Consider the following 16,386-nt stretch of genomic DNA (forward strand, 5'->3'; position numbering starts at 1 on the left):
GGGGAGCAGCCCTCTGTAGAGTTAAAACATTAGCACTGCTGGGTGTAATCAGAGTTCATTGAGAGCCTATGAGGAAATCAGGGTGAAGGCAGAATAGAAGGAGTCCACAGAACATTTTAGCAATGATGGTAATTTACTGATAACTATTAGTAATTTCATTAAATAAATAAGTAAAACATCTGTTTATGATGTCTAAAAATATGTGTTCTGCATACTGATCATGAATCCAAAAAACACAGCAGCGTCAGATTTAAAACCCCACTAACCACAATTTAATTTGTAGCTGTTGGGGCTGCAACTAACAATTATATTTATTATCAATTAATCTCCAGAGTAATTATTTAGTCAGCAAAATATCAAAGTAATAGTCCAAACCCTAAATACATTACATTTATAATTAATGAAAACAAGATGAGCAACAAACCTCACAATCGAGAAGCTGGAACCAGTGAATCTTTGGGGACTGTATGAAAATTATTAGTGGGGCAAGAGGGAGCAGAGGAAGGGGGGAGTATGTCTATTTCTCTTTGCGTCTGTTTTTTTAAAAAAAATTTTTTACAGGAAGCAGGAGAGAATCAGGGGAGGTATGTTTAAATTCAGGTACACTTACATTAAACATTAACCACTAATGGCCATATGGAGCAATGTTTTTAAGAATGAGTTCCTGTTTTGTTTGTATTGTGCACATGCACAAGGTTGCAAGCAACACGTTATACAGGTTTTATGCTATTCAGCTGCCAAGAACATAACAATGAGCCTACAAAGACAGTGAAGAAGAAGACTGCAAGTTAACAAACATGGATGTAAATAATGAAAGTTTTAAATGTTTGTTTTTTTTCGAATTGCTTTGCAAATGCTTTATAAAGAAGGAAATGCATTCATGCAAACACATTTGTTAGACCTCAAGGATACAGACAATGTGATTTGTTTGAGAAACGCTCAGTGTAAACATAAATTTAGTTTGTTTACAGGAAAACTCCACACATTACCTTGAAATTCTAATGATTGCCGTAGCTGTTTTGTCATTAATGTGATGAACTGTACCAACTAAATTCTGCTATATTATTCTGACATCCAAAGTCCAAACACCCAAAGGGATCCAAAGGCTCAGCCCATCTCCCCACCCAAATCATTTTTATACAGTCTCATAGCATTTGTTGTTTGATAAATGGCTTAAATGATCAAAATCATCAACATAGTTGTTGATTACGTAATCGTTTCAGTGATAGGTCCTACGATCGTCATAAAAGTCCTTAATCAAAAACAGAGCCGTTTAGTTTCTGCTTGAGTTAGCAACTGAAAAGAATATTGCTTTGAGGAGATAGTGGATCAGTAGTGTAATCGAAGTACAAGATGTGAACATATTTAATACTGATCTGCTGCACAAACTGCACAAGCCTGTTTAAAACCCAATAATCTCACTAGAGCTTTCAAGGACAAACACACAGATGGTCACAGGTATATTCTCCAGAGACAACTTAAGAATTTGTAGCTGCAAAAGCATGGACATCGAAAAGGGTGATAATTATGTTCATCCACTGAACTGTAATGTTTGAAAATGATGTTCAAATCCAAAATTATGCCAGTTAGTTCATTTTTGTTACCTGAATAAAACTTTGACAGGTTCACTCTGTTTTCATGAGTGACTGATGATAACTAGAAGTGGTTCTCAGCCTTCCCACATGTTGTATTTTATCATCAGTACCACAATCATCCAGAGATAAACTCAGGTTAGTCAATCATGCTGAAAGATGCTTCACTCCACCTCAATTTACTGCATTTTTGCAAAATGTGTGAAAATCCTTTTCTTCATTTCATCTGGTCATTATTCAGCAGTACCTTGTATAATTAATAAAAGGAAGTACATGTTCCATTATTAATGAAAACAGTATGACTCTTCACACCTTAGCTGTGAATCATCACACATCTTTCACAATCCTCTTCTTCTATTCTGGAAGAGGAATAGGTCACCACCACTGATGTGCAATTGGACGGAGCTGAAAAGACTCTTCAGAGAGAATCAAAAGTTTTTAAAAAAATTATTACTTTCTGCTACTATCACTAAAAAAATATCTGTCAAACTGGATTACCTGCAACCACGAACATATCAAAGCCTCTAAATTTGGTTTTGACTGCAAATGACTGAAACAGCTGATACATTTTATAAAAGCCGTGTTATCATGAATCGTATAAAAAGCGGTGAGAGGCATTCACAATGAATTCAGAGACGTGGCGTGAGAAGGGTCTCTAGAGTCACTAGGGTCCGTGTTTGCTCTGACAATGACTCTGCTCAAAAGTGTTTGCACTCTGAAATGTGCCTGAGTGGCCTGTTTTCATTGTATCAGACGCACTTCAACATCTCGCTCTCTCCTGGTCTCTCGCTCAGTCTCTCCTATTGTTACAGTCTCTCTCTCTCTTTAATCCTTTGTTTCACCAAGCTCTAAAAGCCATTATGTTGGAGTACCTACAACGACAGAGGCACATCATTTAATACATGCACACATACTGTACTTAAACACTCACACACCTTTTTAGTAGAGCTGGACAGACACTAGATTTTTAAGGCTGATTTCGATATCTGACGGTTCCAAAAAAAAAAAAAAAAAATCTGAAAACATAATATCAAGGAAATTAATGTCTTAACAGAGATGCATAACATCAACATACATTTTGCTATTGGAGAGTTCTGGCAGAACATTATGCAGTTGGAAAATAAACTTGTTTTATTGCCAAAACCATAACTTTAACAGCAAATACAACTTTAACTGGAATTATTATTATTAATTAGTGGCAAGTAAGCAAAGGTTCCCCTATAGATACACAAATTATAAAGACAGGTATTCATCTAAATGAATTTTCAGTGTCTCCAATGACTTTTTCATATTCCTGCATTAATTAATCCAGTTGATCCATTTACCAGTGCTTTTTTTTTTTTTATTTCTGTCTATACAATGTAGGAAAGTATTTTCCAACTACTGTTTATGTCAACATATTGCAAACATGCCATCTTTAATGATAGAGTGAACCACAGTGACTGAGAGTAAACACTGCAGCAGAAATAAGACAATCGATGAGAGGAAGGGGGGCAATGAGGAGTGTCTGAGTCAGCTTTCACTGTCATTTACTCGTCTATGTACACATGTTTATTTCTAGTGTTTTTCTGACTAATAATCCTTCTGATATCACCAGTTGTGGCCAGCTGTTTTGAAATGTGATGATCAGACATTAACTAAGGGGATTAGTGATTATAAAAAGTTGCCTCAGCTTTAAACTTTTAAAAGAAACTATAATTACTCCAATGCACCGACTCTACTTACCTTACTTCCTCAGTTGGCCAAAAACACGATTCCAAAATAATAGTAATGTAATGTCTGCTAACATGTTCTTCATAACAATGTAATGAGGTGATCAGATGTCAGTGTCAACTGGTCCATCAGCAGGTACATCATTATCAGCTTCTTTTTAACCTTCAAATATTGATATTGGCCTCAGTCTTTGGAATTAGTTACTGCTACAGTTACTGGAATTATAGAAATATTAGTTTTGACATTTTCTTTGAGACCATCCCTGACACTGTACCAGTGTGTCATATTTTATGAGCTCATTTTGTACTGCATGTAAAACCTGCAAAGTATCTGGAGCATGCTGGTGGTTCTCTCTAGAGCGTATGGGCAGCATGGGGAAGGAACACTGGGTCACCTTATTCCTCCTCTCAACCAGTACCACAACTAAATGTGACTGTCAGTCCCTAACAAACAGGCCCCCTCCTCCTTGGTAAGGCTCCTTCCTGTAAGGGTCTGGCGGTGATCAAAGTTGGACTAACATCAGTCAAAATAAACACAAGTAAAACACAAATCACCAAGGAAATAATATTAAAAATATGGTAGTAATGGCAAAAAAGTTTAAATTCATACCGATAATTACAAAAGGAAACAATAATCTTGTTGACCCTGCCAGCCTGACCCTGCTGACCCTCTCTGGACCTCCCTGACGGTGCTCCAATCCCACCTCACTGCCAGTGGCCAGGACGGACGTACTGCAGCACTCCCCTGACTTGGTTATTATTATGGTTATGGCGGTTAGGATTAGCATTAGTATACATATATTTATTAGGGGTTTTTTTCTTCTCTCCTATACTTTCCCTCAGTACACCACTTCGCCCCTCTTTCACCCATCTACCCTACAGACTTCATCCCAGACTGACCAGTGTGGAACACACACACGCACATACTAATGCGCATACACCAACATCATATCAACACAAGCAATAACTAACATCACGTTGTTCTCCTTGTTCCCATACAAAATTTGTATGTGTTTATTTGTCCTGTATCCATTGTTCTTGTCTTCTTTGTGGTGTTCTGTGTTTTGTCTTGTTTTGCAATAAAGAAAAAAAAAACCCCACGAAGTAATTAGAGTTGCTAAAAAAGCAAATAAAGCACAAGGACTCAAAGTACAGAGTTTTTGCATGTTTTAGCTTCTTAACTACAAATCATGTTTATATTCTTGCCAAACATTTTCAGATGTTTTAGACATTTGAATGTGTGTTTCTTGGTGTTCCAAGCAACCATTGGTTTCCGTTCATTTTAGTGAATATCAATATGTATGATGATATAAGTATGAAAATCAATTAGCTTCAGTTGTTTTGTTGCATTATCTTTACTAAACTCCAGCAAGTTTTCATAGTTTGCTGTTTGATTTTCATATTGTTTGGAAAGAAATGGAAATCAATGAGACAGAAAATCTAAAACTCAACAGTGTTTGTTGAATTGTTAGTGCACATGATTTGCAGTAAATACTGAACCTCGCATGCTCCTTTAAGAACTGTACACAGTATTAGTTGTAGTAGTACTTTCTCTAAACCTCTGATGGTTTTTGTGCGATTTCTGAAATAAACAAAAGGATTACAACATTTTTGATATTGCGATCATTGTTTTCTACGTGCAAACAAAAGACAAGAAATAAACACTAAGAAAATATGTACATATGTAAATGAGAGGACTCCTTTACATACAGTGAATTTCTACAGTATGTCTGTGCATCACTGCTATCTCCTCTGTGATGTGACACAAACATAAAAAACACAAAGCAGCAGAGTCCTCTCTCATTCCTGCTCTGTCCTCGCTCTCGGCCTATTTATCTATCCATCAGTGTCAAACACATGGGCTTGTGTGATGTGCATGAAAACAAAGCCGGAAGGTAACAATGTGTTTGAAGCCTGTGTCTCATTATAATACCTGCTCTCATGTCAAACACACACAAAGACACAAAGCAGTGATTTCTGATATCCTCCGTCTTACAGTAGCATACAGAAACCTAAAAGCTGTATATTTTCATACTGGCGGCATTCTGGATCTTCTTCTTCTTCTTCTTCTCTGTCTATCCAGGAATGCCTGCTGATATGTCTCTGATGTCTAATGCTGTCTGAATGAGCACACAAACCTGAAAACACATACACACACACACACACACGTGCGCACACACACAAAATGCGTCGTTGAACTGACACTTCAAACAAAGCTTTTGTCTGCTGCCTGACAGCTATTCCTCTCTCCTTCCCCCTCTCCTCCTCCTCTCATTATCCCCCTCACATCTCCCTGTCATTCCAAAACACTCGTTCTACCCCCTCACCCCCACGCTCTTTCTCTCTCTCTCTTTCACACACACACACACACACACACACATGCACGCCGCGAATGCATTCAAGGGTTTATTCCTAATTGAGCTGCCTGGTTAAATGCAGGTTAAATAAAACACAAAGATTGAAAATATGAAGGGCTTGTTATAACACCACTTGAGCCAGAGGTATAATAATCAGCGGCGATTCATTTCTAGAAGCAATAGATTAATAAGATTTATTTTAAAGCAAATTGTCATAATGACTTCATTACTGGCGGAGGTGTCACTAATAAAAGCGTGGGTGAAACTTTGAAGTAAAATAAAAACAGAGCCTCTCGTCGTTTTTGCCTTCATGGACCGTTTTGGGAATGTGAACAGAGCTCCGTCGTGTTCACTGACAGGAAGTTTCACACTTTCTGGAATAAAAACTCCAGCAATTAAAGGGGTCCTGTTGTAGAATTCAAACAGACCTTATTTAAACACAAGATCTGTTTAATAAACACATTATTTACACTGATTGGCTTCATTTAAAGGTTTTTTTTTTTTTTACATGAAGTAATCCTTAGTTTTTCCTAACAGTGTCAGATATTCCAAAGCAATAATGTGACAAAATTGTCTGCACTTGGGATGAAATCGTAAACTTCTTATTGTTCTATTTTGTACTAGAATGAGTTTCACTGACTTGCACAGAGTTTTGATGAAGGATCATAATGTTTTATCAGCTCAGTGTCCTTCTGTTGGAATTACGTTCATAATGGATGATTCCAGTCATCAGTGGCAGTGCAGGGAAGAAGTGTACTCTTCATGTAGTGAAGTGGAAAGTGAGGGTTTGGAGGTCGGAGTGGTGGATGGGTTTGTCTGATTTTCATGCAGGAGGCGGGAGTTGGCGTCTGTAAATAGTGTTCTGCTTTTTATTAACTGTTATCACGATTTAAGCAAGTGTTTGAAGTTGCCTAGCCTAACCGCCATCTTTCCCTAACCTACTGAGGTTGCCATGTGGACATATGAGCCAGAATTTTCAAAATGTTGACATTGAAAGTAAAAAAAAAAACGGAACATAATTCAGAATTTGCATAATAATCTGATATTGATATTCTTGCCTGATGATAGGATTGGCATTTATTTGTTTACAGGGCCACGAGTCTACAAAACACAACGTGGGCTGAAGGTTGAGAAATACTGCCAAACTCAAGCTATTTCCCAGCCATCAATCTCCTATTAAGCTGTCATAGATTTTATTGGTCTGATGCTCATTTCAGAAAGTGTAATTCCAGAAGAAACAGAAGGATTTAACTACTGTACCGGCTTGATTTCATATAAAAAAAGATGTATATTTGCTGTGCAAACAGGGTCCTGGTACTGAGCATGCTGGCTCACTTGTCATACTGTCATGGCTTACTGGGACACTTGAATAGAGCAGAGGCATCGTTAATGTTATTAGTAACACCTGTGCCTTTCCTACTATGACAAGCTAAAATATCTGCTGTGAAAAGGGCTTATCTGGACAGTTTGCAGCATTTAAACATAAAAGCCTCCATTTAGCATGTTTTCTAATGTGCATGTGTATGTGCATGCTGTCAGCCAATCAGTGTCCAGTATTGTGACTGTTATGCTCCAAATTAATCCAATAATTGTGCTCTTTTAGCTACACACTGTGCCATTTATAAAACCTCATTTTGGATATGAGATAAATGATGAATGACGCATTCACTTCAGTTAAAACAAATGCTTTTCATCTCCTGAGGAAGAATATGATCTGTAAAATGCCACAGTCGCGTGTGTATTTAGTGTGTAAAAGCTGATTGTAAATGACCAAAACGTTCAAAAAGCTTTTGCTCAAAATGGCTTCAAATGAGTTAAAATATATTTCCACGTGGTTGCCTTGAACGGTTCTGACAGTTATTCCCATAAGACACAAATGCAGCATGAGTCCACAAAGTCAGGCTCCAGTTGATTTTCAATGAAGCAACTCCAGAAACTCTCTTGATGACATACGCAGCCTTTCTTCCCACTGACGACAGAACACAGAAACTTCAACATGTTCAACTCAATCCACTGACCGGCTTCAACATCTGGCTGCTGTGCGGCTCCGGTTTTCTTTTCACTGGCATCAAATGTAGTTATATAATATGAATAAATATAAGAAGAAATAAAACAAAATACTGTGTGTTGTTCCGTGCACATTTTTACCATAAGAACATATTATAAACTGTTTAATTTATTATATATTCTTTGTAATAACCCCTGTGGTTATTCACTGAGCTGGTGTCTGGTGGTTCAGTGCCTTGCTGAAGGATACCTCAGTAGCAGTAGCTGAGGAGGGGAAGAGAGTGTTACTGAAACTCTGCAGTGAAAGTGAATGAGAGGGTGATGAGTCTGTGTTAGAAACATTTACGAGTGTGTGTTTGTGTGTGTGTGTGCGTTTAGTTATCAGGGGAGCACAGCATAGCTCTGCTGAGATTAAATTCCCAGAGCTTACTCTGGCTATCAGCATTACTTCAGGACACACACACACGCACCCGCACACACACACACAGACACACGCACACACACATTAACACACACAGAAGGAAAGCAGAGTGGTAGGAAAGAAAGCTGCCATCGCTACATTTTCATTCACAGAAAATATCAGCATCGACAGTATGCCCACTGCTGATATCACCACTGCTATTAATCCCCAGCAATCCATCCATCTGTCCATCCGTCTGTCCATCATCTGCCTCTTTTCTCGCCTCTTTCTTTCTTTCTTTCTTTCTCTCTTTCTTTCTTTTTTTCTTTAAAATAGAGTGTTTTACTGTCTATCTATCACATTACTCCATGGCAGCAGTGCAGAAAAACTAACACACCCAGCTGCCATCTCTGTTCTTTCAACATGTGATATCATCACAAATCTGGAAGATGGAGATTCAAACCCAGCTAAAATTTAAATATTTATTCGGGCTGCAACTAACAGTTATTTTCTTTATCAATTAATCTGTTGATTATTTTAACAATTAATCAATTTGTCATTTGGTTTATAAAATGTCAGAAAATAGTGAAATATGTTGATTACCTTTTCCCAAAGCCCAAAATGCAACCTAAAATGTCTTGTTTTGTCCTGACCAACAGTCCACAACCTAAAGATGTTCAGTTTACTATCATAGAAGACTAAAGAAACAAGAAAATATTCACATTTAAGAAGCTGGAACCAGAGGAATGTGGTATTTTTTCTTTAAAAAGTGCTCAAAATGATGAATAAATGATCAAAATAGTTAATCTCCTCTTGATTATTAATTGACTAATCGTTTCAACTCTGTGTCATAGCCCTGCATAGCCTGTGAATGTTGATACAGGTTGTGTTTCTCCCTTTTTTCAACAAGCACACGTTGTGTTGCTAATGTACCATTTCACTCGGAAAGTGGAAGCTTGCAAGCTCTGCAAACCAGCGTCCACTCAGGCAGTGGATGTCTAATGTTGATGTTAGCACTGATTTGGTCGTGTTATATCAACACCTGCACCTGCTCCTGCACAGTGTCACATTCAGCAATGGTGTTACTGACTGACATAGGTTAGTTTTGGTAGTTGGGACTACAGTACAGCTACGGCTAACAACGCCAGCTAAGAGCTGTTTGACTGTTTGGCTGTTGTAACTGAAGTGATATTTTGAGCTATTGTTATTTAGATGCTTACAAAGACACTGTCAGATAGATGTCTCCTACTTCACTATAGAGTCCATTCTCAGTGTTTGTGCACTGGAGGCTTCAGGTTTCCACATCACTCTTGTGTAACTTGCATACAGTTACCTTCCAAACTAGTTGTGACGTCACAAATATTTCTTGTAGGCCCCTTAAACTCACATTTTCAATGAGCACAGAGAAACTTTCCACTTTCGGCAGATAAATGTGAAATCAGACTGTGCACATACATCATTCTGCAGTGAAGCTCAAATATCCAACTGAAGAAACAAGAAGCAAAACATATTTTTGAGTGTAGGGGGACTTTAAGTTTCTTGTTTTTAGTGAGGACAATTTTAATCAAAAAAATGCACAAGTCAAAAAAAACACCCAGGATATACATTTTGATTCCTTAGCAAAGTCACCATAATAAAACTTTGACTTTGTGCTTCAGTTTTGTACATTTCAAAAACTTTGATTTGGACAAAGTGACTTTAGTCCATTTCACAGCACATAGCAGTAAAGTTTCTCACTGACCTGGCTGACAGCAGCACTATGGTTCAAAAACCTGTGAAAAAGATTTAATTTCAGTGAAGTGAAAAAAGATCTAGTGGCAGCAGGCTAACCTGTATGTGACAGGTAGCGCTGCACTCTGTTCCTACCTCACGCTGGGAAATAAATCCTGGATGTGTTAATTACCTCGTCTGACCTGATTCCCTCTGTGTGAATGTCTGGTGTGTGACAGACGGAGACAGAGACAGTGATCTGTGGCAGGGGACTGCGGCACTGTGTACATGTGTGTGTGTGTGTGTGTGTGTACTGTATATGTGTGTTTGTCGTAGTGACAGCTCTGTCACTTATCTTTCTGCACTGACAGACAATGCACATGTCAGCCAGTAGTTCCAGCGTGCACGGTGATCACATCTACATGTACAGCTGTAACATACACACACAAACACCTAACCTGTCAATCATCTTGCCTGGAATTCCCACTGCTCGCGCTCTCTCTCTCTCTCTCGCCTTTTGCTCCTCCCTTCTTCTCATTCTACCTTCCTCTCCCCATCCCTCCACTCCGTCTTTCATCATTCTCTTATTTTTCTTTCCTTTTTAAGAAACTGTCTGTTGCCCTGAAACTGGGTCTTTTTTTTCCCTCCCATGGGTCTCTGTGATCACCCCCTCCCAACCCCCCCCCCCCCTCACCCTCCTCCTTCCCTCTCATTGCCTCTCTGCTTCTTTCTCCCTCCCACTCACATCTTGCTGATAGATTAAATGTTGAAGGCGAGGTCTGGTAGAGAAAAAGAGAAAGTCTCTTTTAATTGTGTTGATCGCTAATTAGCCGGCCTGTCTCATCTCTCTGCAGTGGATGTGGTAAAACAGGATGCCCTTTCCTGGGTCAGCAGGCCACAGCCTCATGCATAACTTGTACTCACACACACTCACACATTGGCGCACACACACTACTTTGTACTTCTGAGATGCGAGTTTGGCTGGCAGCTTGTAGATTTCTCAGCGGAGGCTCGGTAACTGTGCAGTAAAAGGGGTTTTTGCTAAAAATATACAGTTATGTAAGGTAAATGCTCTAAAAACCTGGGGTTCACCACACTCTTTATTCCCCACAGACCAGTCTCCTTTGCTTCCGATCATTCCGATGATTGTTTACTGTCAGCTGTCTCGTATTTTAAACGCCACAAGAAACAATCATGAATCATATCCACAAGCAATCATTTCTGGCTTTCAGGCCTGGAAATCATAGTTTATAGCAGGAGTGTAGGAATGTTGAAAGATTAAAAGCACATTTTATTGGGACCCATCCAATGACACTGTGACAGGACATAAATGCATCTGTCCTTTGCAGTGTGTGTGTGTGGTTCAGTGGGTACAGCATGTCATAAACAGTGCCTGGATTAGGAGTTCAATTCCCACTGGGCCCACCTACGTTAAAAATGAATGCACTCATGAATGAAAGTACCCAGCTAATGGCATATGTTGCATCATATTAACCTTACTATAAATAGAAAACTTAAACTGGGTTGGCCTTGGGAGCTCTGGCTAATAATGTAATTGGAACAGACACTTTGTTCCTTCTGTTCAACTTTATTGAGTTGGTTCAGATTGACCATAAATATGTTCATTCGTTATTATATTTCATTTTATTACTGACTGGTTGGCATGTTTGCCTCTGTTGGTGATGTCATCGGGAGACACAGCATCTCTTTCCATAGTTATGACGATGACACACAGCTTTATGTGGCCGTGCCTCCTGATGACACAGGGCTAATTGATTTTATATATTAATGTCTGGATGTCACAAAGCTTTTTTTCAGCTCAAGGATAAAAAGGATAAAACTGAATTTCAGGTTTAGGTTCTAAAGCTCAGAGAGAGAAACTGCTCACAAAATTAGATTCCCTTTGACTTTGACAGCGAGCCAACAAGCAAGAAACCTTGGTGTGGTCTTTGACTCAGAGCTGAACTTTATGGCTCATATGGGGCTTGTCACCAAATCTGCTTTTTATCATCTAAAAAATATTGCCAAAGAGCAACCACTTCTCTCTCTGAGTGATACAGAGAGACTAATGCATGCTTTTATATCAAGCAGGCTGGACTGCTGTAATGCTCTTCTATCTGGTCTACCCAATATAGTTATAAATCAGCTACAACTGCAGCCTGAGTGCTGACCAGGAGCAGAAGGAGAGAAGACATTACACCTGTTTTAAAGTCCTTACATTGGTTCCCTATTGATTTTAAAAATCTTTTACTTGTTTTTAAAGCTCTTCATGGTCTTGCGCCAGCCCCCATGTCTCATATGCTTACAATGTATGAACCAGTGTGGCCCCTCAAGCCCTCTGGAGTCTTTTAGTTGTTCCAAAGTGCGGGACTAAATCCTTTGGTGAGGCAGCTTTTAGCTTTTATGCTCCGAGCTGCTGGAAGAGTCTGATGAGGATCTGAGAGCAGCTGGAAGTGTTGAAATCTTTAAACGTTAAAACTTCTTCAGACTGGCTTTTGATTGATTTGAATGATTTATAGACATTATTTACCTCATTTTATTAATTAACTTTATTGTGTTCATGTTGTAAATTTTTTATTACTATGTTTTATTTTTATTTTATTTTTTTTTCTTAGCAATTTATTTGTCTTTGTTTTATCTATTTTACTAGTTTTTAATCAAATTTCATTCTATTTTCTTATTATAGTTTTTAAATCTATTTTTATTTAATTACATGTTCATATTTTTTATTTCTCGTCTCACATTGTTTTACTGTTACATTTGCTCTGTCTTATTATTGGCTCGTCAGTCATCTGTGAGGCACTTTGAATGGCACTAACTTGTATGAAAGGTGCCATACAAATAAAGTTTGAATGATTGTTGTTCTTAAATCCTTTCACAACACCGCCTTTACTGGAACACCCACCAAAGCTGCACTAATCAGTATTTATATATTAACAATGGATCATGTGACTGTATAATTTAAAAGGTGTGGCTTGCAGTGATGAACCCAAGATAATTATCACCTAGCTTTGCAGCTCCTCTCAGCTCTACGGAGCATTTTAGCGTCTTCCATCTCATTGTTTTAGTTTGATGGCCTGCAGCTTTACTGTTCTGATTCAGTCTCACCGCTTTCATCAATTTTGTTTCCAGACACAGTAGGCAGGGTTTTTTGGTTTAAAAAAACACTACCACTACCTAAAGAGCAGAAAACAACAGACAGACAAAGTTAGTGACTATCCGGTGAACATAGTGGAGCATTCAGCAGATAGAAGAAGTAGATATTTCTCTCAAGAGTTGATGGAGACCAAAACAGTGCTAGGTAACTGAGCTAGGTAATTGTTTGCTAATACATTTAACATAACAGATTTATAACATGATAATATGTCAATGTTGTGTTTATAGTTTTTTACACTGCCCCAAGTAGCCAATCAATAAATTCAGCATAAATACATTTTTTTGAAAATAGTATGTGGACAAATCACACAAGTCACACTTTTTTGCAAAACAAGAAGACTCAAAGAGAAACAACCTTCTCACTAATATTCCTCATGAATTTTTAGGTTTATTTACTTTCAGCTGTAGACAAAAAATATTCTCTGCTTCCTGCAGATACAGATACACATAGCAGAACTATATAGGAGCTTTCACAAAGTTCTGGATGATAAAGGTCAGTAATAGCATGAGATAAGTATTTTATTGGTGTGTGAAGATCAAGCACCCTTTGCAAAGCAAACTTAAGGCTGCTGGAATTTATAAAAGACCTGAGTGAAACAAATACTTAAACTCAGTCAGAGACATTGTGTAAAGGAATTCAAAGTGATAGAAAACATTATATATATTCTCTGTAAATGTCAGTACACACACTTCGCTCATGGTTTGTGTGTTCAGTAGAGAAGGTATTATCAGGATATTAGCTTCAGCGGAGGACGGCAGGCCTGTGTTGGAAGTCAGATAAATAGTGATGTAAATAGAGTCAGGTTTATTTAGTAGGCATGTCTAAATATTATTAGTAACCTAAAACCATTCAGCTTCATTAATCAGGTTGGATATTTTTGTCATTACTTATCCCTCTCTTGACTTCTTATTTTATAGAAAGCCTCCTCTCTTTCTTGCTTAAACCAGAATTCTGTTTTTCTCTCACTTTTCCCTTTCTGGTTTATGTCTTTGTGTTGCTGTAGAATTTAAGTAATTTTCAGACAGCGGATTGACATAATTTACCCTGTTATTTTCCTTTACCAGAGACCCAGCTACTCTAATCACACTGCAGGAAAAGAATTTTATTCAGTGCTCTTTGCAGATCCAAAAATGACTTGTTAGTGAATCTCATTAAAAACTGGTGGCTCTCTTTGGTGGCAGAGTATGTGTCGGCCTCAGTGGGGGATGCTAACAAGCTTTTTTCTCTTTGTGCCCTTTCAGTCATCTGGAGTCGGAGCGCAGCGCCCTGAAGAGGAGAGAGTGGGAGAGGAGGAACCAGGAGGTCCAACAGGATGAAGACCTGTTCTCTACTGGATTCAACCTGTTTGGAGAACCTTATAAAGTAGGAACAATTGATTATCTATCCCTCTCTAAAAATGGTCCTAATTTTTAGTAATATAGATAAAATATAACCTAATCATTATGCAATTTAAACATAATTCAATATATTGGGAAATAGGCTTATTTTCTTTCTTTCTGAGAGTAAGTACTTCATATCTGTGCATGAAGTACTGAGCTGGAGCTAGTTGGTGATTAGCCTAGCATAGAATAAAGGAAGTTTGTCAATAAATAGTTACAGCATGTAATTCCACCTAAAGCCACAAATTGTCATTTTTGTATGACAATATAGCATATTATGTATAACATGTTAATTAGTCAGCTTTGAGGTGCCTCCTGCTTCCATGCTAACGTTGTCTATTCGCCTCTTAGCTCCAGCTCCGTACATAACGGCATGAAAGTGGTATCAATCTTCTTATTTAACTCTCAGAAAGAAAGTGTTTATTTCCCAAAAACTCTTTTTTCGACACTTTAAATCTGAAACAACCAATTTCACAATGTCAAGCAAAAGGTAACTGTTTAAAAAAAGGACTGAAACACAAAAAAATGCTGTAAGCTAACGTCAGCTGTACATAGCACACTCTCATCTTTACAACCTGGCTGGGCGGTGATTCTTTACACTCTCTCTACACAGGGTGCTCTCTCATCGCTGTTTAGGAGACAGTTTTATGTTTCGCTGTTAAGTTTTGATTGATATCCGCAGGAAGAGAAGTGGACGCACCTGACGCCAGAATTTCATTTGGGGAAATGGGGTGAATTTACAACATCTTAATCAGTGAGGATGAGCCTCTCTCTTCTAAAAAGCAGCCCCGCTCTGTGATTTAGGCTCATATGAAACAATTTCGCCTTGTGCAGATTCACAGCAATCAACTGAAAGGAATTGTTATTGTTAAACAACAATTATCCTAACATATTTTTTCACCACAATGCACTTTAATGCTACTTTCATGGAGGATAAAGCCAATGATGGCCTATACAGGAGATCATTATAGGCTATTCTCTTCTTTTTTCCTCATGTTCTCCCCCTGAGGCCAATGCTGCAATACCCTCGAGCATATGCTTTTAGTTTGTTCTGTTCTAAGATACTTGAGGCGCCATGATTTGGGTTTGTCTTTAGCAGAAAGTGCACTAGCCATGCATGAAGTTCATGGCCATTCTCCTGCCCTTGTGTATAAAATTGTTTTTGGACTGTTAACTCTCATTTGCCACCGCCAGACACTTCAACACTTGGTTATGCTGCCAAGTGTATCGACCTTGGGACAGACTGGCTTTGAATCTTGACAGAATGTGTTTAACTGCTGCTGTGTCTGAACACAGAGGACACGAGGGCTTCTCACTAAGACGCTGGTCAAGGGTTCAGGGGGTGAAGGCTGCACGCAAGAGGTTGTTCTGATAATGAATCTAATCCTGAATGCCTCCATACTCCAACTAATTGTTTTCAACTAATTAATGGTGCTGAGGTGAGGTCAGGATGCGTATGTGTGTGTGTGTGTGTGAGAGGAGAGCGAGGATATCTCAGAAGCCTCTCCTGCTATTTTGATTAAACTTGAAACTATGTTAAGTGCCTTAAAAATTGAAAGTAATTGGATCAAAATAAGAAATTGGTTTGCTTGCATTGGACCTACTTTTTTTTGCATTTTTACAAGTACTGGAACTTCTTAGTTTTTGCTGCTCAATGCATCAGTTGTTAGATAAAGAAATAACAAACTTTACCTAAATAAATTATAGCCTAAAGTTTCTGATCAAAGATGAAATAAACAAGCCAAAGAATCTGTTAAATATTTAATCCAAACTGTTCAACACTGACACTTTTCAGTACTTGATGCTATGGAAATATTAAGGTTTAATGCTCATCTCCACCTCAGTTAATACCCAAATATAATTTCTATAATTTCTCCTTATAAAGTCGATACTGTGACTGTGTTAGCAAACAGTTGCTCATTTACACACCCAGCAGACACGGAGCACCATTATCATTCATTTGGAGTCGTGTTTCTGGCCTCCAACAACTGCTGAATGAAATACAGTATCTGGCTCTTAATCTGTTAATTGCTCCACTATTTTCACCAGCTAATTGAAAAGCTTTTTTTTTT

At 38.2% G+C, this 16,386-nt stretch overlaps 1 protein-coding gene across 2 annotated transcripts in view; it reads left to right on the forward strand.

The window, feature by feature from the left end:
* The window catches only part of aff2 (AF4/FMR2 family, member 2), a 169,347-nt gene that overhangs the window by 34,774 nt on the left and 118,187 nt on the right, over positions 1-16,386 (forward strand). For both annotated transcript variants that reach the window (XM_067598612.1, XM_067598613.1), the window contains exon 2: positions 14,177-14,297. In XM_067598612.1, the coding sequence (XP_067454713.1) occupies positions 14,177-14,297 (121 nt within the window). The remainder of the gene's footprint in view (positions 1-14,176; positions 14,298-16,386) is intronic.

This window comes from Thunnus thynnus, chromosome 9 (genome assembly GCF_963924715.1).
Source record: "Thunnus thynnus chromosome 9, fThuThy2.1, whole genome shotgun sequence".
Taxonomy (NCBI): domain Eukaryota; kingdom Metazoa; phylum Chordata; class Actinopteri; order Scombriformes; family Scombridae; genus Thunnus; species Thunnus thynnus.